The sequence below is a fragment of the Thamnophis elegans genome, chromosome 12, assembly GCF_009769535.1.
Source record: "Thamnophis elegans isolate rThaEle1 chromosome 12, rThaEle1.pri, whole genome shotgun sequence".
Taxonomy (NCBI): Eukaryota; Metazoa; Chordata; class Lepidosauria; order Squamata; family Colubridae; genus Thamnophis; species Thamnophis elegans.
The window spans coordinates 18,253,729-18,276,167 of record NC_045552.1 but is presented as its reverse complement, the minus strand read 5'-3'; the positions used below and the strand labels follow the sequence as shown (position 1 = coordinate 18,276,167).

General features: G+C 40.7%; 2 protein-coding genes across 2 annotated transcripts; both read right to left on the bottom strand.

Annotated features, from left to right (window-relative positions):
- Positions 1–1,852: 1,852 nt before the first annotated feature.
- Positions 1,853–4,757, bottom strand: NR0B2 (nuclear receptor subfamily 0 group B member 2). Its single transcript, XM_032228315.1, has 2 exons — positions 4,031–4,757; positions 1,853–3,146 (listed from the first exon to the last, which is right to left on the bottom strand). Exons 1-2 carry the CDS (start codon positions 4,551–4,553, stop codon positions 2,905–2,907), a joined length of 765 nt encoding a protein of 254 aa, XP_032084206.1. The 5' UTR covers positions 4,554–4,757; the 3' UTR covers positions 1,853–2,904.
- A 1,755-nt stretch (positions 4,758–6,512) lies between these two features.
- On the bottom strand, positions 6,513–20,990 carry NUDC (nuclear distribution C, dynein complex regulator). The gene is made up of 9 exons (XM_032228046.1): positions 20,783–20,990; positions 15,876–15,953; positions 13,808–14,011; positions 13,531–13,608; positions 13,034–13,147; positions 12,108–12,302; positions 11,780–11,863; positions 10,485–10,603; positions 6,513–7,888 (listed from the first exon to the last, which is right to left on the bottom strand). The coding sequence occupies exons 1-9, from the start codon at positions 20,876–20,878 to the stop codon at positions 7,837–7,839; spliced, it is 1,020 nt and encodes a 339-aa protein (XP_032083937.1). The 5' UTR covers positions 20,879–20,990; the 3' UTR covers positions 6,513–7,836.
- Positions 20,991–22,439: the final 1,449 nt, after the last annotated feature.

Genomic DNA, 22,439 nt, shown 5'->3' with positions numbered 1-22,439 from the left:
TGAACTTATTTTAAATTTGCTGAATTGGGAAACACTGATTTAGATCGCATGTTATACCTAGTTTCTTTGAATAGCATATATTGAACGCACTGAAAGGAGAAATTTTCTACAGTTAGAACAATTAACCAATGTAGCAACTTGCCTCCAGAAGTTGTGAATGCTCCAACACTGGAGGTTTTTAAGAAGATGTTGGCTATCCATTTGTCTGAAGTGTAGGGTTTCCTGCCTAAGCAGGGGGTTGGGCTAGAAGACCTCCAAGCTCCCTTCCAACTCTGTTATTCTGTTCCCCTGCAGTCTCTGAACTGAGATGTATTACTTGACCATTAAGACACTCAGGCTCTGGACTCTTCTGGGCAACGTGTGCATTCCTATTGGTTATTGTGCAGAATTGGGGGCTGCATCTGGGCAGAAGAAGGTGCACCTGGCTAGACTTTGCATTACATGAGCTCCTTCTGTTATTTTGGGTACATATTTCTGCAAAGCCAGATGGGTGTTAAATTATTCAAGCAAGCAATAGTTAGAGATTAATAATTTGGTTGCCTTACAACCAAATGGAGCTCAACAATTCTGTTGGTAAGTGAGCCATTTGTTAAGTGAATTTTGCCTCATTTCAAGACTTTTCTTGCCACAGCTGTTAACTGAATCACTGCAGTTGTTAAAAGTAGTAATGTGATGGTAATATGATTGTTAAATCAATCTGGTTTCCCAATTAACTTTGCTTATCAGAAGGTTGTAAATGGTAATCACATGACCCTAGGACACTTCAACCATCATAAAAGTAAGTTGCCAAACTTCATATGATTGTGAGGATACTGCAATGGCCATGTGAAAAATGGTGGTAAATCACTTTTTGCAGTGCCATAGTAACTTCAAATGGTCACTAAGTGAACTGCTGTAAGTTGAGGACTACCTATAATGAAGGATTGGATATCTAATTTTTCTACTTCTAGAAATCTAGAAGTAGAAAATTCTCCACCCAAGATGTCCAACTGTCCTGAAAGACTTCTAGCCAGTAAGAGGTCACCACCTCAAGGGTACATTATCAAACTACTTTCTAACATTCCTCCATATATTCCTGCCCTTTGAGGAAGCAGAGAAAAAATCTTATCCTTCTTATGACTGGTCAAGTATTACTTTTATGTTCCCATCAACCTTCTCTCCTTCAGAGTAGGCAGAGTCTCACTCTTTGACTTCTCATCATAGGAACTGTTTTCTGTATAACCATTTTGTACAAAGCTAGCAACCACCCATTTCCTAGAAGAATGAAATATTTTGAGAAATATTTAAAAGGCAGAATATATTTCCCTAAAAGAGAAACATGCTCTTGGAAAGCACCCCCCTTTTTTTAAATAGCCCCAGCAGGACTGGGGCAGCCTATCTACAAGACAAAAGACCTTCAGTTCCAGGGTCAACCAACAAACTTTAACCAAACTTATCTCAGACAAACATGACCCCACATGGCCCCATGGGAGTCTGACAACAGCCAATAGAATACATGTTCTTGCATAGGAACAGGCAGTTCAAGTGCAAAATTCAGGAGAGAAATACCCCTCTCTCTCAACTCCATGTGGTCAGCTGCCCAGAACCATGTGCTTGGTGGTTCTGCTTCAACAATAAACCATCTTTCCAATCAGCTTCCAGCCTCCATTTTGTCTCCAGTGTCTTTCTCCTGGCTTGGAATTGAACCAGATGGATATTTCTTCCAACAGTTTCAAAAACTACTGAAATAATGCAGATTGATATCAAGAACTAGACACATATGTCTTGATTTTGGCTTAGGATGAAATCATCATGTGAAATTGGAGATAGATGGATATATCTTTTCAGCATTCATTAATAAATAGTCACAAAACAAACTGCAAATGCTTTTATTTTTTTCTTTAAAAAACAATAACTTAACTTTCTTACTACATACAAATCTTGAGAAGCACCTACTCACAAAATACTAACATTGGGAATCTGTGCAAAGAGGGCAGAAACCAGCATAGAACTACACTATAAACTGGAGAAGAGAAAAACAGCTGCTTTAGGCAACACTACATGAAGCAAGCTGGAGGGGAAAAGAAACCCTCGTCAAGCAGGAAAATGATGAATAATGGAAATTGACATTTTCTGACCTTAGCTTTCCTCAATGCACAAATCTATACAAAAGTCAGGATACCTTAAAGCAAAGTGTTTGCACTTGAAGATTGGAATGTATGATTATGCAGGTCAATATTCTTATTTTAAAAATTGTTTAGAAAAAATGAGTTGCATTTAGATGCATATCCTTTTTTTTAGGAACTGGGAGAGGCTGGTTGAATTCTGAAAAAATCTCCTGGCTCTTTTTTTTTTTAAACTAGGAAATTCTGGGGTTATATTTTGGAAGGGAAGCTGTGGGTTATTTCCCAGTCAATGGCAGTTCCCAGGAGCCTTTCTGTAGGCAAGACATCCCTTTGGAAATTGAACTTTGAAACTGAAGCCAATATAAATGAAGTATAAAAAAAAATCAATACTGTATGCCTCACTTTGGAGCTGCAGGTATCTTTGAACAAGATTGGTTCAGTCAGGGCTTTTATTCCATCACTGCAACTGACGACACTGAGGACCTGGCAGAGTTTTGTGGTGGCAATACGTTTGCTACGAACGTTGCTATGCTAGCTCAGGAATTACCTGCTCCAAACACCTTGTTACAAGTGCAATACTTCACAGAGCTTGGGTGCATGTTGCATTCTTGCATTGTTCAGGAATAAAACACGAGTTCACCCACGAGCACCTCCTTTGTCTGCAGAGTGATTGGTAAGATGTTATGCTTTGTCCGTCGGGTGTTCCAAAAGTCATTGTGCATTCTCTTGGAATCGAATACCAAGCCAAGTATGAGTTGCCTGACCCAACAGCACGAGGATGGTTTAAGCTTGCTTAAAACTATTTCATCAGCAGCATTTCTATTAAAAGCTCAAGAATGTCTGTCTTTCCAATGATGGGTTCGAAGAAAAGATCTGTAATGAGAGTTGGAGGAATGGATCTCAGGGAGGAGGAGCTCAGCAGGACTCGGGCAAATCGGCCTTGATCTTCTAAGTGGAGAAGCACTAGGACTTGTTGGAGTGCTTGCTGAGCTTCTCGCTGGAGGCTCTCAATGTACAAGGAAGCACGGAGCCCTGGAATGTCTGGAAGGAGGGGGAGGGGGAGAGAGAGAATCTGAAATTAATCACAGAATCCTTGAAAAGGTAAACGGATTTCCTTCATTTGCCTGTGCTAGAAGATTAAATTATGCAAAGTTAACCCATTAGAGTGTGTTCAATTGCATTATTTATTCCTCATTATTTATTCCTGAACCTCTTCTATGAGAGGTGCAGCTGATATTATCCTGAAATCTACAGCTTTGTTTCATCTGATAAAAAAAAACTTCTAATCCTATAAAAAGACATTCCTGATGTAATTAAGTATTTTATGAATACTATCACTGCTGAACACAGAATTAAAAAGCAGTTTCCTTTATCCACAAAAAAATCCCTCTAAGTTCTTGCCTTACTATAAGTTTGCACATATTTTAATAGAACATAATGCTTTTGTCCATAAAAAGCTCCATTTCATCAAAGATCCGCCACCACAAATTCATTAATTTACAAATCAGTGAACGTATTCTTGTCCTGTTGATACTTAGTTTTTTTCTGTGTTTTTAAAGTGCATGTTGATATGTATCTTTATAGCAGATAATTTATTAAATTTAGACTGTCCACCTCACTATCCAAAGTGACTCTGAATGACAAAACAGCCTCAACAGGTGGATTACTCTTCTAATGGCAATAGTTGATGCCGCTTTGGTTATATAAAGTTTAATCTTTGGATTAAAAAAAAACCTCAGCAGCATAATTTGAGCAGTGATGCTCTTAATTTTTTGTTTGACTACTAAAAGGAATGAAACTAGCCAAGCCTGAGAGTCTATGGAAGAATATCGCTTGTTTTCCCATCAATTATGAGGAAAAAAAGCAATTGGGGTGGAGTGTGGCCCTCTGATGACCTTCCATGCATGGAGGGACACGGCACTTACCCGGGTTGAACAGAATTGCGCCTTTCAGATAGGCGTATTCTTTAGGACTCAAGTCTAGACTCCAGAAAGAGTTTAAGCAGCACTGGAGGCGCTGCACGCTGGCCAGGGTGGGCTGCACCCGCTGCAACTCCGGTCTCTTGCACTGGCCGTCAAGGAGGATCCTCTCCAGCATGCTGGGCACGGGGGTCTCTGTAACCTCAAAGGTCACCATCTCCTGCACCAAGCCCAGAAGGAAAAGGGGAGCCCAGCAGCTGTCCAGCAGCAAGAGCTGGTCTTCCCAAGGCAGGAGCTGGAAAGAAGGCAGGTTCTTCATGAAGCTGATGGTCTTCACCAAGACGCCGGAAGCCGCCTGGCAAGTAGCTTGTGGGGTCTGAAGGCAAACGATGCGGCGCTTGTGGCACAAGCAGCGTTGTTGGGAAGAGCCACGGCTACCCTTGTGGTGAGTCAGGTTCTCACTTAGCAGGGTGTAGAGAATGGCATTCCCACCGTTCTCGTGATGACAAGGACACTTCCCACACTCCATTATTCATGCGAGAGCCAAGCTGACTCACTCAGCACAATCAAAAGCGAGCGCTTCCCTCTCCCGCCTGCTGCTTCGGCAAGCGTCCAACCCCTTCAGCTACAGCTCTCCTTACTCTGCGGCTCCTTTCGCCCTCTCCTCGGCTGCTATCATCTCTGCTTATAAGGCTCCTGAATGGGCGAATGAATCCACCCACTTCAGCAGCCTTGACCTCCCGTTGACGAGCAGCAGCAGTTCATTGAAAAACAAGGGCTGCTCTCGGGCTGATTGGTTAGAATTGAAGTGAGGTCTCCACGTGGCTCAGAGGACTATTTTCTCAATGAAGGTGCCAGAAGACTTGGACCCTTAACGGGGATCGCTGGTATCAGTATAAACAAAGTCATTAACCTAGCCTGTACCATGGCACCAAGGCTCCAGTCTGTAATCAGGTTTCAGGAAATGATAGGGGTCACTGCCAAGGAGTTCAAATAACGCACACACACACCAAGTCCAACAAAGAGAGTCTTTTGCAAACAGTCCATAAAGTTTTAGCCTTGGAATAAGCAACCTGGAAGTCATGTAATCTAAAGATTGTTTAACTCAGACAGCTGCGCTTGGCTAATAATGAAGAGAGGCAAGGGATGAAAAAAAGAGCCAGCAGGCTCACTACGCCTAAAAGTGTGGTGTAGTTGTCTTATTCCGAGAGAGACTGAAAATGTATAGCATGTTTAGTGTTCTTTTTAATACAAATTCAGATTGAACAGAGGCTCCAGTAAGGTCAGAGAGCAGTAGAGGACCAGGATTGTTGGGGGCAATACGCTGACTCTGTAAACCACTTAGAGAGGGCTGAAAGCCCTATGAAGCAGCATATAAGTCTAACTGCTATTGCTAGTTGCCAATTTGTTGAAGCCTTACTTATGCTTTCTCAATGATGGTACTTCCAAATTTAATTGGGTGGAGGGAAGACAAAGTTACAGGCAGGTTTTCCCTCCCACCCTTTTTTTGTGGGTTCCCTTGGAAGACATCCAACAAGTAGACGAAGCTTCCATAGGAGAATCAAATACTCCACAAACTATTTTTCTACAAGTAGCATTTATACACAGGACCATGTTTGGGAAAGCTGGCTATGGTGGTCAAAAGTCCAACAGAGTGACAAGAATGCAAATGTGCAGAGGCAATTAACACCATTATTGCCCTATGGCAGAAAATAAGGCTGTGTCATGCAGCGGCTAAGACGCTGAGCTTGTCGATCAGAAAGGTCAGCAATTCAAATCCCTAGTGTCGCATAACGGAGCGAGCTCCCGTTACTTGTCCCAGCTTCTGCCAACCTAGCAGTTCGAAACCACATAAAAATGCAAGTAAGAAAAATAGGAACCACTTTTGGTGCACCTTAAGTGTTTACTCATGCCAGCCATATGACCACGGAAATGTCTTCGGAATTGAAAGAGGTGAGCACCGCCCCCTAGAGTCGGGAATGACTAGCACTTATGTGCAAGTGGAACCTTTACTTCTAGCAATCCAGATTCAAGAGAAAAGGGCGATTTGGAGCATGCACACTACCTCAGTTGACATGCCAATGAATTAAGCCCATTTTCCCCCTTGGGTCATTGGTCTGCACAGTCTGATAAGGAAGTAATAACATGTAGTTTCTGGCAGGGAAGAAACACTAAAATGCTTGATGATCTGGTAATCCAGAACTGATGGAAATCAACTATTTTTTCCAGATGTTTTCACTCCTCCAGATGTGGTACAACTCCAAGGTTCAGAACTCCCAGCCACGGGGGCTTGAAATGCTGAGATCTCTACTCCCAAAACATTCAAAAGACATTACTGTGGGAAACCCAAAGTATACACCCCTCCTCCAATTTATATACACATTGCTGGAGGCTATCTAGCATTCTGGAAGTAGCCTTATATTCCATTGTTGTTCATTTTCTTCAGTGCAGTCAAAACACAGACAAACAGATTAACTGGAGAGAGCAGAAAGGTACAGGGGAGTTTATTTAGAGCTGCTAATCATCTTGGATAGCTTGCTTCTGGATACCCTGATAATCATGAGTTTGAAAACGCGTGAAAGCACCACCTTTTTAATCGTGCATGCAAAATATGAGCTATCTGAAAGCAACAAAACAGAACAAAATGTTCTTGACTGACATGTTCAATTCTGGGGGGAAAAACAGATTTGACAAGGTAGACAGCTCGTTTTCAGGAAGCCAGAGATCTGCTTCTTCTTCATTTTGTTCCCTTTAACAGCAGAATAGCCTCAGTTATTGTTGGCATCTCATTTTCTCATAGCAACACAATTCAGGAGATTGGCTTAAGATGAGCACAACTCCTTAGATTCCCTGGTGGAATCAGGGATATAATAGCCACATCCTAATTTCCCTTGGATGCGGACTGGATTTAAAACTCCCCAACTTCAATATTGCAACAGGAACAATGAAGCGTTTTGTAGCTTCCTAAACCTTGGAGTCTATTCCCATCAAAGCTCTGAGATAAGTTACAAAATGACTTGGGGAAACAGTGAAGGACAATAACATAAAATAAGACCAGTGTATCACATTATTAAAGATCTTAGCATTCTTGCAATTTGTCCCAAATCCTGAATGAATGTACTCCAGGTTTCACTACTTATGACTGCCATGTTAACTCTGGAAGTAATAGTAACGAATGTCAGATATATGGATCTGTGATGAAGCTGCTCCTCACTGTAACCTTTAAGTAGCAACCTGTATATATCCAGAATATACATTCTTCCAGTGCTACACCTTGGAGTAATGGCTCAAAGGGAACATGCCAAAGATTTTTAAAGATTGTCAGTGCTTTGATTGATTTTGAAGCCGTTCCTGGTTGTTATACGGAGTTATATCTGTAATGGTTCCTTGGTTTTTGAAACAAAAGAGTGACGTTATTTTGAAGGTAGCCTTCCAGCTCTTTATTTAGGAGCAAGAGTATGATCAAGGGTGAATATCAACTCCAAATTTAAAAAAAAATTAAATGATACCTTCCCATATTTTTCAAAGCTAAGAGAAGCCCAAGGGAAAGCAATTATTGTGTAATGCAGTTCCCAATTATTTCAATCCTTCATCTCCCTAAAATATTGCCTTAGAAAGGTGAAGAACAGGCTTCTGATCACTGATGCTGAAAATCCAGAAGTCTAAGCAGTATTCTATATGGAGTACAACTATGGTATTTTTTAACCCCAAAATGGGAGTGATGTGAGTGTATGCATCATCCAAAAGGTATTTCTTGCTCTTTAAAATTTGAACGTTTGTCAGGAAAGGAGGAAAAAATAGGGGTAATTGTATTAATTGAATTTTGCTTTTGAAAAATCCATTTCAGGATGCTGTTCCATGAACCTGCAAAAGGGAGAGAAAGGAGTATTAGTTGACAGGGATAAAGAATACCAGCATTTATGTTCCTCAGCCACAGTTCCCTTCCCCCCCCCCCCCCAAATTGGAAAGAAAACGTTTCTAATTGTTGATGTTAGATAGTTTGGCTGCTGTATATAAAACAAGGTCTCAGAAAAGATACTTAGAACAGGGATCTCCAACCCTGGCAACTTTAAGCCTGGCAGATTTCAACTCCCAGCTTTGCTGGCTGGGGAATTCTGGGAGTTGAAGTCCACCAGACTTAAAGTTGCCAAGTTGGAGACCCCGCCTTAGAACAGGAGTGTCAAACTCATAGCATCGTCATGTAACATATCAGGACTTTCCCCCCCCCCTAAACAGGGCATAGGCGTGGCCAGCATGTGACGCATCCGGCCTGTGGGCTGGGAGTTTGACAGCCCTGCCTTAGAAGGATAATGCCCAAAACATCATTAGGTAATAAGGGAATCCAGTTTCCCTTATTAATCCAATTTCAGCCACAATTTATTTATTTTCTTTCTTTCTTTCCTTTCTTCTCTCTCTCTTTCTTCAATCAAACACTGGTCTCCGGAAGCAATGTGCATTTCAAAAAATGGGGAGTGAACAGTCCATGTAAAAGCAATAATAAATAATCCAATTATTATTTATAATAATATAACATTATAGAATAGTAAAATACAGAAACTCCCATTTTGTTAGGTAACAAATTTATAAGCTATCACTGTGACATTACTGGCCATGACTTGTGTAGAATCACATCAGCTCTGTCCTTCACATTATCAGTAAAACTGTTCCATTATGGAACCCAACAGTTGTAAAATGGCAATGACAAATCAATCAGATATTGCCCTTAGGAACGATTAGCTCTAGGTCAAATACGAATTTTCCAATGCAAGCAAATATTCTTGTTTGTGCATCGTTTGAATGGGATATTTCTTACTAGAGGTTTTGGAAATCATACTGTTCAGAAATAGCACTTCTGACATCCTTTTCCCATTACAATTGTCTCACCAAATGCCAGTTAGCAGAATCAGATCATGTTTAGTACTTAGAATTATTTTCAAGGAATGTGGTGGCTCAGTGGCTAAGATGCTGAGCGTGTTGATCAGAAGGTCGGAGTTCAGCAGTTGGAATCCCTAGTGCCGCCCAACAGAGTGAGCTCCTGTTACTTGTCCCTGCTTCTGCCAACCTAGCAGTTCGAAAGCATGTAACAATACAAGTAGAAAAATAGGGACCACCTTTGGTGAGAAGGTAACAGAGCTCCGTGCGCCTTTGGCATTTAGTCATGTTGGCCACATGACCACGGAGACATCTTCGGACAGCACTGGCTCTTCGGCTTTGAGATGGAAATGAGCACTGCCCCCTAGGGTCGAGAACGACTAGCACATATGTGCGAGGGGGAACCTTTACCTATTAGTTTCAAGCTATTTTACATTCTTGAAGTCTATGTAATTGGTGGAGTTCATCCAATTACATTTATGTAAGATCAGGCTAAAGCTCCCATTTTATAGAAAGATATGGAAGGCTTTTGCCCCCTAACTTGCTCCACTGAAATACATAGAAACAGGGGCACGGAGTTATTCACAAAACTGACTCTAACTTACTAAGCTCAGAGCACTTACTAAGATCACCTGAAAGCACACCATTTCCCCCCTCCCCACCTCCAAATTGTTTTATTTACTGATATGTTATTTAGCCAACCTACTGGGGGAGGACACTGTGACTACTTCATGGGGTCACTTTTCCACACTATCTGAAAACGTTACCCAGCAGAAGGGCAAAGGGTAAAGTTTTAGAGCTAACAGACAAATTAAGAATATCGTTGGGGCCAAATGGCACTTTTCCAAGACTTCTTAATGAGCCAATCTGTAAAATAGCTGAATTATTAACTAAGAACACCCTTAATGATATCACACATAGTGGAAGAACTAAGACCCAAAGAAGAGACACAGTGGAGAGCTTGGAAGGAGGTGGAAGGCAAACAGCTCGTAACTTGGTGGACTGAAAGGGCTAAACTGCAGTGCAACATCCAGAACAAAAATTATACATTTTCCGAAAAGCATTGCTTGTTTGAATACGCCACTACTGATACTAGAAAAAGGCCTCATATCCAAGCTGTGACACTGTGCCTATGGAGATTAGCCAGGGAAAGAGACAGAAATTGCCCCCACTTCTGGCTTTATCCCTTTTCTCTGCTTGAGCTATTTAGAATGACTGATGAAAAGCGTTTGACCTTTAATTACCCCGCTTGCAACTTGATGCACATCACCCTATCTGGCCTTAACAGGGGAATTACTCACAGAAGCTTCTACTGAGATCTCTGACAAGCAGGGCAATAAAACAATAAAATGCATGATTGTCTAGTGAGCGGTGTGTTATCTGACTTGGAGGCACATGGAGATTAGAGGCAGAGACACCACGTCATAGTTCAGGCCGAGATGGTACTGCCTGGCTTCGTAGTCTCTACACAGCACTTACTTGTTGGGCTGTCTCTATTAATGCTGTAGCCCTTTCCTCCCATTAGAGGGCAAGTCTGGAAACTAAGTTGATGCTCCCTTCTTCACAGTGTAAAACTGGCCTTACTCACTTTTTCAGTATGTCCTGCTTCTTCTGCTCGTCCGATGTCGGAAGCCCCATTGATTTCTGTCGCTGATCATACATCATTTTCTCAACCATGCTGCGTGTTTCACTATCTAAGTCTGATAACTTGGAAATTGAGAGAAATGTATCAGAGAAATTCATATTAATTTATACATTTGTCGCTCACTTTCTAGATACCAGTTAATAAAGCCAACTTAATAACACTTGTATACATAGCAAGGAAAGGCTGATTCCATCCCCCCCCCCCCCCCCCCCCTTTGGTCCCACAACCACCAAAACTGTCTTCTGGTTTTCACGGCTGTATATTCAGCAGCAGCAGCAGCAGCAGCTGCAGCTCTTCAAGACCTTGAACAAGAGCTCCAGAGAGACAGCCGTTGAAACTTATCTAAATGTTTGAAGGAGGAAGTCTTTGCTCGCCAGGAGCAGCATGTAAAAAAGAAACTGACTTGCTTAGGAAAATACACATTAGATTGTACAGTAGGTTTTTTTATTTTTTTAAAAAAAACAGTTTGCCACTCCTTTCTTCTTGGGTGTTTGGAAACTACACCCTGGAAAGGTTTTACATCTAAGTACTAGCTGTAAAGGAATTAAGAGCTGACCTTGAAAAAGGTATGAGTGAACTGTTAAGCTGTTATATTGGCTTTCAAACTGTTAATAAACCTTACAATAGCATAAAATTCATGGAATCTCCACAGTTGTTTTTTTCCCCTTGCCCTGATCTACTTCAAAGAGCTAACAAAAAGGAATCCTGCCTGGGATGGTCAGTCAGATGCTGCCATTTGTTGAAACAGACTATGGTTACAATTCAATAAAGTAACGGATTCCATCGTGCTGCTAACAATAAACATTTCAACAGTCTGTGAAATTCAATGACCCTAATCTTTCTCTATCACAGGAGGATAAAGACAGTGCATGGTATCACAGGAGGATAAAGACAGTGCATGGTTGTCTCCTCTCTGAATTGTGGGTGTTGACCCACTTTAACCCATACCAAGTTGCAGGTGAGCAGCAGGGATCTGCTCTACCCTTGTTCATATTAGCAGCTAGAATGACTCCTTACTTCCAGTGGCAATCACAGGGGGGTGGGGTGTTGTTCGCAGAGTTAAAACACTCAGCCATGCAATAATCCCTGATAACTTGTATGTATGTGAAGAGTGTGCCTGCCTGGATCACACCTACATCCACCAAGGTCACCAATCCAACCCAGAAGTGAAATATGGGCCACAAATGGTCGAGCAACACTCTTGAGTTAAAACAAAACCTGACCAAAGAATCACTCACTTTTGAATTCTCAGGGTTAATTTTCTTGGTGTTAATCTCTGGGTCTGTTTGGACTAACTTGTTCCACCATTCCATCTTGTTGATCTACAGTGAAAAGAGAAATATTATTATGTAGAATATATCAGCTTCTTTGGATGCGGCATATGCAATAAGAACGTAACTTTTGTGATTTATGTATCCTGATGCATCATATTCTTCTGTCTCATCACAATATTACTGCATGCATGTTGTTTGGGGTTAACAAGTATTAAATATAAAGCAATCACCTTATATGAGAAGTCTTGCAAAATCATCATTTAACTAACACCCAGAAACATTTGCTTTGTACCTTTTCCAAGTGCACTGTGACTATTTTCCCATCCTCAATCAGCCATGAGCTCTCCTCCACCTTCACCTCATTGCATAGGTCTCCATCAATCATGGGGGGGTGGCCCTTTAAGCCCACCTTCAGATGACGCCTCTGTATATCAACCACCATATCTTTTCCCTTCAGTTTGAAGCTCACATTGAATGGGATGGCCAACTAGAGAAAACAGGAAAAGAGAACAGTGAATTCTTCATGAAAACCTCAAGCAGGGAAGACATAAACATCACCATTAATAGAATCCTAGGATTGCAAGGGACCTTGGAAGTCTTCTATTTACCCTCTTGCCAAGGACAAGAATCCTCAAACCAATGCAGATAAATGGCTTTATCTGAATACTTCCAATGATGAAGCACCCATGATTCACGAGACAAACTGTTCCACTGTAAATTACTTCTTGTGTTCAGGGAATTCCTCATTTCAAGTTTCAATATTGTTCTGTAAAGCTGCCACCCCCTGGTTCTTGTCCTACCCTCAAGTGTAAGAGGATCCTTCCCTGTGACAGCCCTTTAAGTACTAGAAAACTACTACCTTAAGTCTCCTTAGCCTTCTCTTCTTTAGCCTAAACATACTCAGTTATTGAACTTTTTCATTGATAGCAAACTCCTCACCATCTTTGTGGTTCTTAGCTACACTTATAACAGTCTATTTCATTACAGTTCTGCTTACTCTTCTATTCCTGACACAGAATAATATCTATGGCCAATTCTAAAAGAAAGTGAAGCAGCTATTCATTAATTCGTAGATTCCCACAGTCAGATTTCCGCCCCCCTTTATTATCCAAAAGAGACTTATGAATCACAATTAAATATTTCACTGATTCATTTTCCTCATAAAAATCAGAGACTATTATGTAAAACTTAGCATGTTCTTCAAAATCTACAACTTACATCCAGTTCAGAAAGAGTTTGTGTCCACCTGTAGTTTGGCAGGTCTGCTCCATTTCCAGAGTTTGGCTTAAGTTTGCCTTTGTCCTTCTCATCTTCCTCTTCTTCATCGGTATCCTTATATAATATAGGAATGTACATAAAATATTTTTCAGAACTTTTTAATGATTGGTATTTTCTGTTTACTGCATTATTTATAGAGATGGCAATTCAGCTATTCTACATATATGGGTACAACTTTCTTCAAAGTCTTTTCTGCTTAAGACAGGTTTAAAAAAAAAAACACCACAAAGGTCCTTTTGCCCAAATCCAATCTTGGGATAAGGTGGGGGGTGGGGTGTCCTCTGGCATATACCTGAATAAATGCTAGAATTTATGTTCTAGTTACAGTATTCTGGATAACACCTTCCTTATTTTCAACCATCTTAAAGCAATAATATAGAAAACAGATCAGCAATTGTCTTTTGTGCCAGCAGCTAAAATCTTGAAAAAGACATTACTTGCTTGCTGGATTCAGGAGATTCCACTTGTTTTTCAGAAGACTTGACTGGTGCATCATTTTCTTTCTTCTCTTTGTTCTGTTTCAAAAGAGTATCAGCCCATTTTATTTGTGATATGCACATTGAAGCATCTTAGCGATAGCAGTAATCCCATTTCATCACTCACATCCGATACAAACGATAGCACTGAATGGGCCACATAAAAATTAAAAAGGGGATTTTCTATATATACCATTGTTGTATTATGCCCCACCAATAGAGGGAAGCAGATTCATACCTGGTCTATTTCCAGTTGCAATCTTTCTGCCTCCTCATCAGTCAGCTCCTTAATCCTTGGCTCACTGTCTTCCTGTTTAGTTTCTTTGGCAAGTTTGGCGGCTCGTTCTGCTTTTTCCCGCTGTTCTGCTTCTTGACGAGCTTTCTTCTCTTTCTGGGCTTTTAGAGCAAGTTTGTTGTGGCGACTGAAAGTCTCTGTGATTAACTGAGGTGAGAGAATAGAAAAATAATGTAATGGGCATGACCGTTCTCAATTACACAAGCAGTAAAAATGATCTCAATTCAAGCTCTATAGCTGGGACTGCATTCATGCAGTTTTCTTGGTAGAGATAAAAAACAAATGGAGGATCTCTTTCAAAAGATAGAATGTTCAGGACTGCTCCCAGCCCCCAAATTCCTCCAATGAGGGAAATCAGGATTGAGACTTAAAAAGTTAAAACTGTAGCCCACATTGTAAAACTATTCTCTCCCACTCACCAATTTGTTTTTACAGGGAGCTAAGAGTGTCAGACCTGTAAAGTTTATTTGGCAAAGAGTCACACTCACTACTCCTAAATATTTTGTTTCTACTCCAAAAAGGACTGTATCAGGAAACGTATAGTTGTTGAAAATTTTTTAGAATAATAAAACTGATCCGCTCCTTTCCAAAGAATCTGCAGTAGGAAAGAACAGCCTTTGTCCACAATTTAGACAAGTCCTGAGGGTCAGGGCTACAGTGTATTTACTCCAAGTGGTGACACAATCATTTGACTGCATAACTGGCTTAATTTCAAGGGTTCCCAATGATGGGTGACCTTCATGGCTACTGCAGCAGCCAAGGGTCGTGAACAGAAGTGCTGAAATTGGTAACGTATAATCTATTTTGCCCTTTGGATGGTGACATGTTGGAGACGCATGCCAACTTCTGACCTTGTCTACGGCTGCAAATTTGAAAAAAGGGACAGAAGAAACAGGCTCTTTAAGTGGTGAACAACTGGATATTTTAGTCTTTATATAAAAGCTTAGTAATTGCTGGCTTCCTCATTTAACAAATCTGAGTTTAAATTCTAGTGATTTTGTTCCTTTCATGGAATGCTCATTTTACTAATTTAAGGAGCAAACAGATTTTAAACAGTACTGTTCTTAGATACTTCTTCTATTGCACCACCATAGAGGAAGTATACTCTGTTCCCTAACTTCTGCTGTACTAGGTTACCTATAGGTTTACTTAATTCCACAAGATTTAAATTATATACATACATACATACATACATACATACACACACACACACACACACACACCTGTAAGTATTACTTTCCAATTTCCTATACTGTATCACCATTAGAAACAGAAAACGTTTGAGTCAACACTGTACATCCTTCAGGGATGTGACAGCCACTTTTGAAAGGCTTTGTAAGTAATTATAACATTTAGAAGAAATATATAAAATTTCTTGAGCATATTTTTAAAATCTAGTTTCATAAATTAAATGTACTAATTAAACTGCTCACACATACTGAATGGATTACAAATTATTCATTCCCTCCCCTCAAAAGTTCACAAAACATGGTTTGGAACACTTACGGAAGGGTTGTTAAAATAAAAAATGATTTGTCATACTGCCGCATCAGTGAAACAGAGAGTGATTTGGAATAGAGTGGATCATGTAGAACATTTCACAAAATCGGGTTAGAGAAACTCTGCTCTTTGGGAACAAACCACTGTTGAAGAAGTGGACTTAGTACTTTCCAGGAGAGAACAAATAAAATAAACTGGTATTATTGATCCTCAGGTGTCTGAGTCAGACCAATACATTTTTTGACATGCTAGCTTTTCAACCAGCCAAAGCTTAACCAAACAAAATAACCCAAACCATCCGTTATTGTCATACTCTGAAATAAACCTGCTCAATTAAGGTCAGACATTAGATAATGTGGCCTCTCCAATTTCTTTCCAGAGCCAGCAACTGAGTGGGATGGAATTGCAATATAACAAAATCAAAGAAAAATGGGAGATTTAAAAGAACACTGTGGGAAAGATTTCAATCTTCCTTAAAGATAAAAAGAACTTTATAAACTGAATCATATACCTTCTCAGCAGCACCTTCTTCTCCCCCCACAAAGAAATCAGTTTTGCGTCTCAGGAAACTGAAAAAGGTATTCACAAGCTGTAAGAAATGAAAGTACCATAATCAAGGATAAGCAGTTCACATTTCAACCTACATGAACATATTTTTACATAAAAATATATATAGAAGTGACCCACCTACCCAGGTTGCTTGTGCAGAGCCTGTTTAGCGTACTGGTTAAGGTGTTGGAGTCAAAATTGGGGAGACATTGAGTTTTAGTCCTCCCTTAGGTAGGAAAACTGACTATGTGACTTCGGACTAGACAGTCTTAGCTTAGCCCACCTCACAGGGTTGTGCTGGGGAAAAAATAGGAGGTAGGAGCATTATATATCCTGCCCCGAGTTGTACAAAAGTAAAGGCAGGATACAAATATTATAGACTAGATAACATAAGCAATACTATTTTGGTAATACTAGTGATTTGTCTGCTCCCCCAGGATACAACATTTAATAAACTACTCCAGACTCAATTATTTTAGAACAAATATCCATTCAAGGAAGTTTGACCAACCAAAACATTTTAACATCACCCTGAAAACTTTTTTACTACAGTATTCCACCTTAATGTAGATAATAATGTAGATCATTATTGAGATAGCTTGTTAATGTTCTGAACAAACTATCTCAATAATGGATCCCCGATTGAGTTTTTAATGCAGTTGTGCCAGTGGTGAGTTCCGGATCTCGGTGCAACCAGTACGGTGCAATGGCACCAGATGCCACATGCATGCGCACCACATGCCACATGAATGCGCACAGTGCACACATGCATACTTATTGCCCGCAATACTATATGCTCCGTGTGCAGAAGCCCCCAAAACCTCAAATACCGGTAAGGAGTGCGGGCGGGCGCTCCGGAGCACCGTACCAGAATGGTACCTGGTGCTCCCGGCACCAGGTACCGTAACCCACTGAGTTGTGCCCAATGATACTTTTTTATACACCTTTTCAAATAAAGCCAACAGCTTAAAGGATCAACTGGTCTGTCAAAACAAGCATGGGTTTCCATCTGGTAGACTGACTATTCTACCTGGTAGATCAGTGTTTCTCAACCTTGGCAACTTGAAGATGTCCGGACTTCAACTCCCAGAATTCCCCAGCCAGCGAATGCTTCCACTGGTAAGGGGAACCAAGTCAATAGGAAAGGACTTTGTAAAGCCTTTCTGAACTGAATTTTCTACTATTATAATTTATAAATCTGTATGAAATTTCATGTCAGCCACTGGCCAACTTTTTATTGTTATATTAACCTCAGGCCTTTTAGAAATTATCTAGAAGTTCAGCAGTGGGATATTCTATAGCATTATAACTGCATGAAGTGGCATTTCCTTTAATAATTAATTAATTAATTAAGGCTAAATGCAAACCTAGGGAAGTTCCCCACGTGCTAGGCAATAAGAGAAAGTGACACATTCTCTTTTAAGATTTCCTTGACAAATTTTATAGAATGCATGCCTATTCCACTATATGCAATAGGTGCCAGAAGACTTTAGCTGCAATCTATTATATTACTGCTGAAAAATAAAAAATATTGACAAAATTATGTAATTTTTTCCCACTCTAAATATTCAATTAATTTATTTTGTTCAACGTATGAATCCATCATAAAGTCTCTCTCGCTGTGGAATGTATATAGCAATAGCAGTTAGACTTATATACTGCTTCATGGGGCTTTCAGCCCTCTCTAAGCGGTTTACAGAATCAGCATATTGCCCCCACAGTCTGGGTCCTCATTTCACCCACCTCGGAAGGATGGAAGGCTGAGTCAACCTTGAACTGGTGAGATTTGAACTGCCGAACTACAGATAGCAGTCAGCTGAAATAGCCTGCAGTACTGCACTCTAACCACTGCGCCACCTCGGCTCAGTTATATGAATTATACAAGTATGGGATATACCAGAGATGGCGAACCTTTTTTGGCTTGCATGCCAAAAGTGGGGGGAGCGCAAGGGGGGTCATGTGTGGGCGTGCTGCACCCAAAATGCAATGCGCGAACCCCAGCGCGCATGCACGCATGGCAGGCGCGAACCCCCATTTTTTGCATGCTTTTTTTGCCCTTCCCAGGCTTCAGAGGCTTTCTAGGAGCCTGGGGAGGGCGAAAAATGGCCTTTAAAAAAAGGCTAAAGTCAGATGGCCAGCGCACACATGCCTGCTGGCCAGCTGACAGGGCAATGCCTTGCGTGCCCTTACAAATGGCTCCGTGTTCCACCTGTGGCATGTGTGCCAGAGGTTCGCCATCCCGGGGATATAAGGTATATAAGAACAAGTATTTGTGTGTATACATATTAGAACAGTTTACCTTCACTGGGTGGGATATAGTCAATTGATTTTTTTTTCATTACACTGTGATGATCATTGTGCTGTTATACTTTTACAGTAGGCAAGCTGTAGGCAGATCTTTTAGGAATTGAGTAGCACAGAAACATACTCAATGACACCAAAATATCAACAGCAAAGAGATTAGGAAATAAATAACAGTAGAGTTTTTAATGGGATATACTTCAAATGTTAAACTGCTATGGCCCATGACACTTTATTGGAAGGATGGCAGATACATCTAAAAGCCAATGGAGAGTTGCATTATATTTGTTAAATTTGTATTTTGCCTTTCACTCAGGAGGTGTACTTCATCTAATCCCATTCTCCCAAATTGTGAGGTAGGTTGAGAATATATGACTGGTCTGAGGTCACTCACTGAGCTTCCATGCCTAAGGATGGATTTGAACATGCATCTCCCATTCTATGTCCAACACTTTCACCAGTAAATCATGAGGGTTCCAATGACCTCTGCGGTACACAAACACAGAATAAATTAAATGCAAATTCCAATCTGCATTACAAAAAAATAACCAAAAAAGTTCAATGGGTATAATACAAATTGCAAGCAAAGAATGCAGATTCATACCAAGAAACAAGCCATTCCTCAATGGCCCGCTGTGTTTGGTTTTGACCCTTTCAATAAGCCACCATTAAGCAAGCCACAGCATAGCTTGGTTCATAAATTCCATCTCTCGAATGTATTTATTAAGTCTGCATTACTATTACTATTAATCTTCTTGTTCCCATCACCCATCTCCTCCACTTATGACTGTATGACTGTAACTTTGTTGCTTGTATCCTTACCATTTATATTGATGGTTTCCTAGTATGATCTGATTGCTTATTTGTACCCTATGATTTTCTTGTGTTGTACCATATGATTCATGATGAATGTATTTTTTCTTTTATGTACACAGAGAGCATATGCACCAAAGACAAATTCCTTGTGTGTCCAATCACACTTGGCCAGTAAAGAATTCTATTCCTATTCTACAGAGATCCAGTTCTTTCATTTTCAACTGGAGGCTCTGAATAGCAGTATTGTACAACTATGAACCACTATACAATATGGCCATTTGGGCTATAACTAGTCCAGAATAAAAAAGAGCTGCAGATTACTGGTAGCCAAGATACAGACTGTCAAAGAGATAATTCATCAGGGATATTTTCTGGAAGGCATTAGTATTACAGTGGCCACCAATCACAGGAGAAACTGTGCCAGTCTTAAAATTCCATGGGAACCACTAAATCACAACAAAACATCTAGAAGCACAACTAAAAAGTAGCACTTTTTATCCCAACATTGTTTTTATTTTTAATTCTAGTCCTTTCCAGATGGTGTGTGTGTGTATGTGCGTATGTATATATGTATATATGTATACACACACACACAAACATAAGGGCTACATAAACAGAAGGATAGAATCAAGATCACGTAAAGTGTTAATACCACTTTATAATGCCTTGGTAAGGCCACTCTTGGAATGCTGCATTCAGTTTTGGTCGCCACAATGTAGAAAAGATGTGGAGACTATAGAAAGAGTGCAGAGAAGAGCAACAAAGACGATTAGGGGACTGGAGGCTAAAACATATGAAGAACGGTTGCAGGAACTAGTTTAATGAAAAGAAGGACAAGGGGAGACCTGATAGCAGTGTTCCAATTATCTCAGGGGTTGCCACAAAGAAGAGTGAGTCAAGCTATTCTCCAAAGCACCTGAGAGTAGAACAAGAAGCAATGAGTGGAAACTAATCAAGGAGAGAAGCAACTTAGAACTGAGGAGGAATTTCCTGGCAGTTGGAACAATTAATCAGTGGAACAGAAGTTGCCTCCAGAAGTTGTGAATGCTTCAGCACTGGAAGTCTTTAAGAAGATGTTGGACAGCCATTTGTCTGAAACTATATAGGGTTTCCTGCCTAGGCAGGGGGTTGGACTAGAAGACCTCCAAGGTCCCTTCCAACTCTGCTATTGTATTGTATTGTTTTGTATTGTATACATATACATACACATACATACATATATACATACATATACACATACATATATATACAGACACACACACATACATATATATAGAGATTCAAATATATACATATATATTCATACACACAAACACAAAATGTATTATTTTATATTACTTAATCCTTTCCAGATGCTACCGTTCAACATGGGAACTTTCACCCCATATAGACTCAGATAACAGCCTCACCTTCCTCGCCTTTCCCCGAAACAGAGATACAAGTTCAACGTTTTTAAAAACCGCTTCGGGGATTTCATACGGAACTTTGTCTTGGTGAATTGGGATGGGACGGGACGTTTATTGGGCTCGTCTGAGCGTTAATTTCGCCGAAGAAGAGGACAGGCCTGCAATTGATGCCGCCTCAGACCAACCGTCTCCCTCTCCTCATGTGAGATGCTCCGGGGGATTCCCAAGGGGGACAGCCACCATCTCTCCCCCGCTGTGATTCCGCGAGGGAAGGAAAGAACTCCGAGGCGGAGGGGCTCCAAAATGGAAGGGAAGAAGGACCGCCCGCTCCTCCCCTCCATTTTACCTCACGCACGCCGCCCTGGTGCTGCTGGGCCATGGCGAGCAACATGCCATCGAATCGCTCCTCGTGGTCGGCAGCCTCTTCCCCGCTGGCCCCCATGACGCCGGGATCGCTCGACTGAGATGCTCCCTTTCCTTTTCAGGGCCGCTCGGCTCGCCTCAGCACGCACTCCTACGAAGGCGACCGGAAACGGAAAAGAGAAGCGCATTCTGGCTAACCCGTTCCGGAAAGCTTTTTGGCCAACCGTCGAACTCGCCGTCTTTGATTGGCAGCCGGCTCTTTCAATCGGCGACAAGAGGAAGTCAAAAGACGGTCCGTTAGCCCGCCTCCCTCCGTGTTTGGCGTCGGTTGCTACGGTTACCGCCTCTGATGAGGGGGGGTGATGAGAAATTCCACAACACACGTTCGGTGCGAAGAGGATGCTTTGGTCGTTTGCAATAAAACGTCAGAAAAGACCTGACTGAAGCTTTGAATTTATAGCTTTTATTCCCCGCTTCTTTTCTTCATGTTAGGCTCCCCGCCACCAACATCTCTGTAAAATGATTAGTCGATGGGAGTCCATTATTTGTAATCTCTAATGTTCTCACCTAGCGTTTTAATATTTTATATTATTTAATCTTTAACATTTTAAATAAATATTCAATGCTTTTTATTGTAGAGCACCCTTCAATATTGTTATTTCTTGGTTTTAAATTGCGTGTCCATCCACCCACAAAAATAAACTGGCCGAACGAACCCATAATCTTGCAGAGGTGTATTATTCTAAAATCACACATGTGACTGCCCACACCACTGTATTTTGCACCAGCTGAAGTTTCCACATACTCTTCAAGGGCAGCCCTGTGTTGAGTGGCATCCAAGCAAGGCTGTGCAAAGTCCCTCTTAGCTATGATTGCCATCTAGAATAGAATATAATAGAATTCTTTATTGGCCAAGTGTGATTGGACACACAAGGAATTTTTCAGTGTACATAAACAAAAATAAAATCGAATACATTCACCAAGAATCAAGATACAACACTTAGTGATAGTTAAGATTACTAATAAGCTATCAAATCATACCAGGAAACAAATAAAAACAATATAAATTGAAAGATACAAGCAACATGGTTATAGTCATAAGTGGGAAGAGAGATATATATATAGGAAGTAAGAGAAAAATAATAGTAATACTGTCTTGGTAAATTATTTGACAATGTGTGAATTAATTGTTAAGCAGAATGATGGCATTCGGGAAAAGGAGTTGTAAGTCCAGGAGGATCTTCCAAGTTGCACACCAGTTGCTTGGGGCAGTGCAATCCCACCCAGCACCAAAGATGGCATCAATCTAGAACTGGCAGGCCTCCAAACCCAAAACTGCTCAGCCGTGCTAGCTGAGCTGAAGCCTACAGCCCATCCAGACCCTCACAGCTACCAGGCATGAAGTAAATGGATATATATATACATCCACTATTGTACAAAGAGTATTTTAAAACATGCTGCTTAAAAATTATGGGATGCTGTACAGAAATATAGACGTTCTAATATTTTTCTACAATTTATTTAAAAAACTTACATGATTACCCATCTCAAATAGAGCAATGTCACGTAAACAATAAAAACAATAGAGGCAAAACAAATCAACTGTTCCATTCAAGAGTCAAACCTACCAAATTATTAAG

Coding starts and splice junctions, on each gene's coding strand:
- NR0B2 (XM_032228315.1), bottom strand. CDS start 4,553: ATGGAGTGTGGGAAGTGTCCTTGTCATCACGAGAACGGTGGGAATGCC. Junction 3,147..4,030: donor CGCAATTCTGTTCAACCCGG/GTAAGTGCCGTG, acceptor CCCTCCTTCCAG/ACATTCCAGGGCTCCGTGCT.
- NUDC (XM_032228046.1), bottom strand. CDS start 20,878: ATGGGGGCCAGCGGGGAAGAGGCTGCCGACCACGAGGAGCGATTCGAT. Junction 13,609..13,807: donor TGCAACTGGAAATAGACCAG/GTATGAATCTGC, acceptor CTTTTGAAACAG/AACAAAGAGAAGAAAGAAAA. Junction 7,889..10,484: donor AAGCAGGACATACTGAAAAA/GTGAGTAAGGCC, acceptor TCCCTTTTGCAG/GTTCATGGAACAGCATCCTG.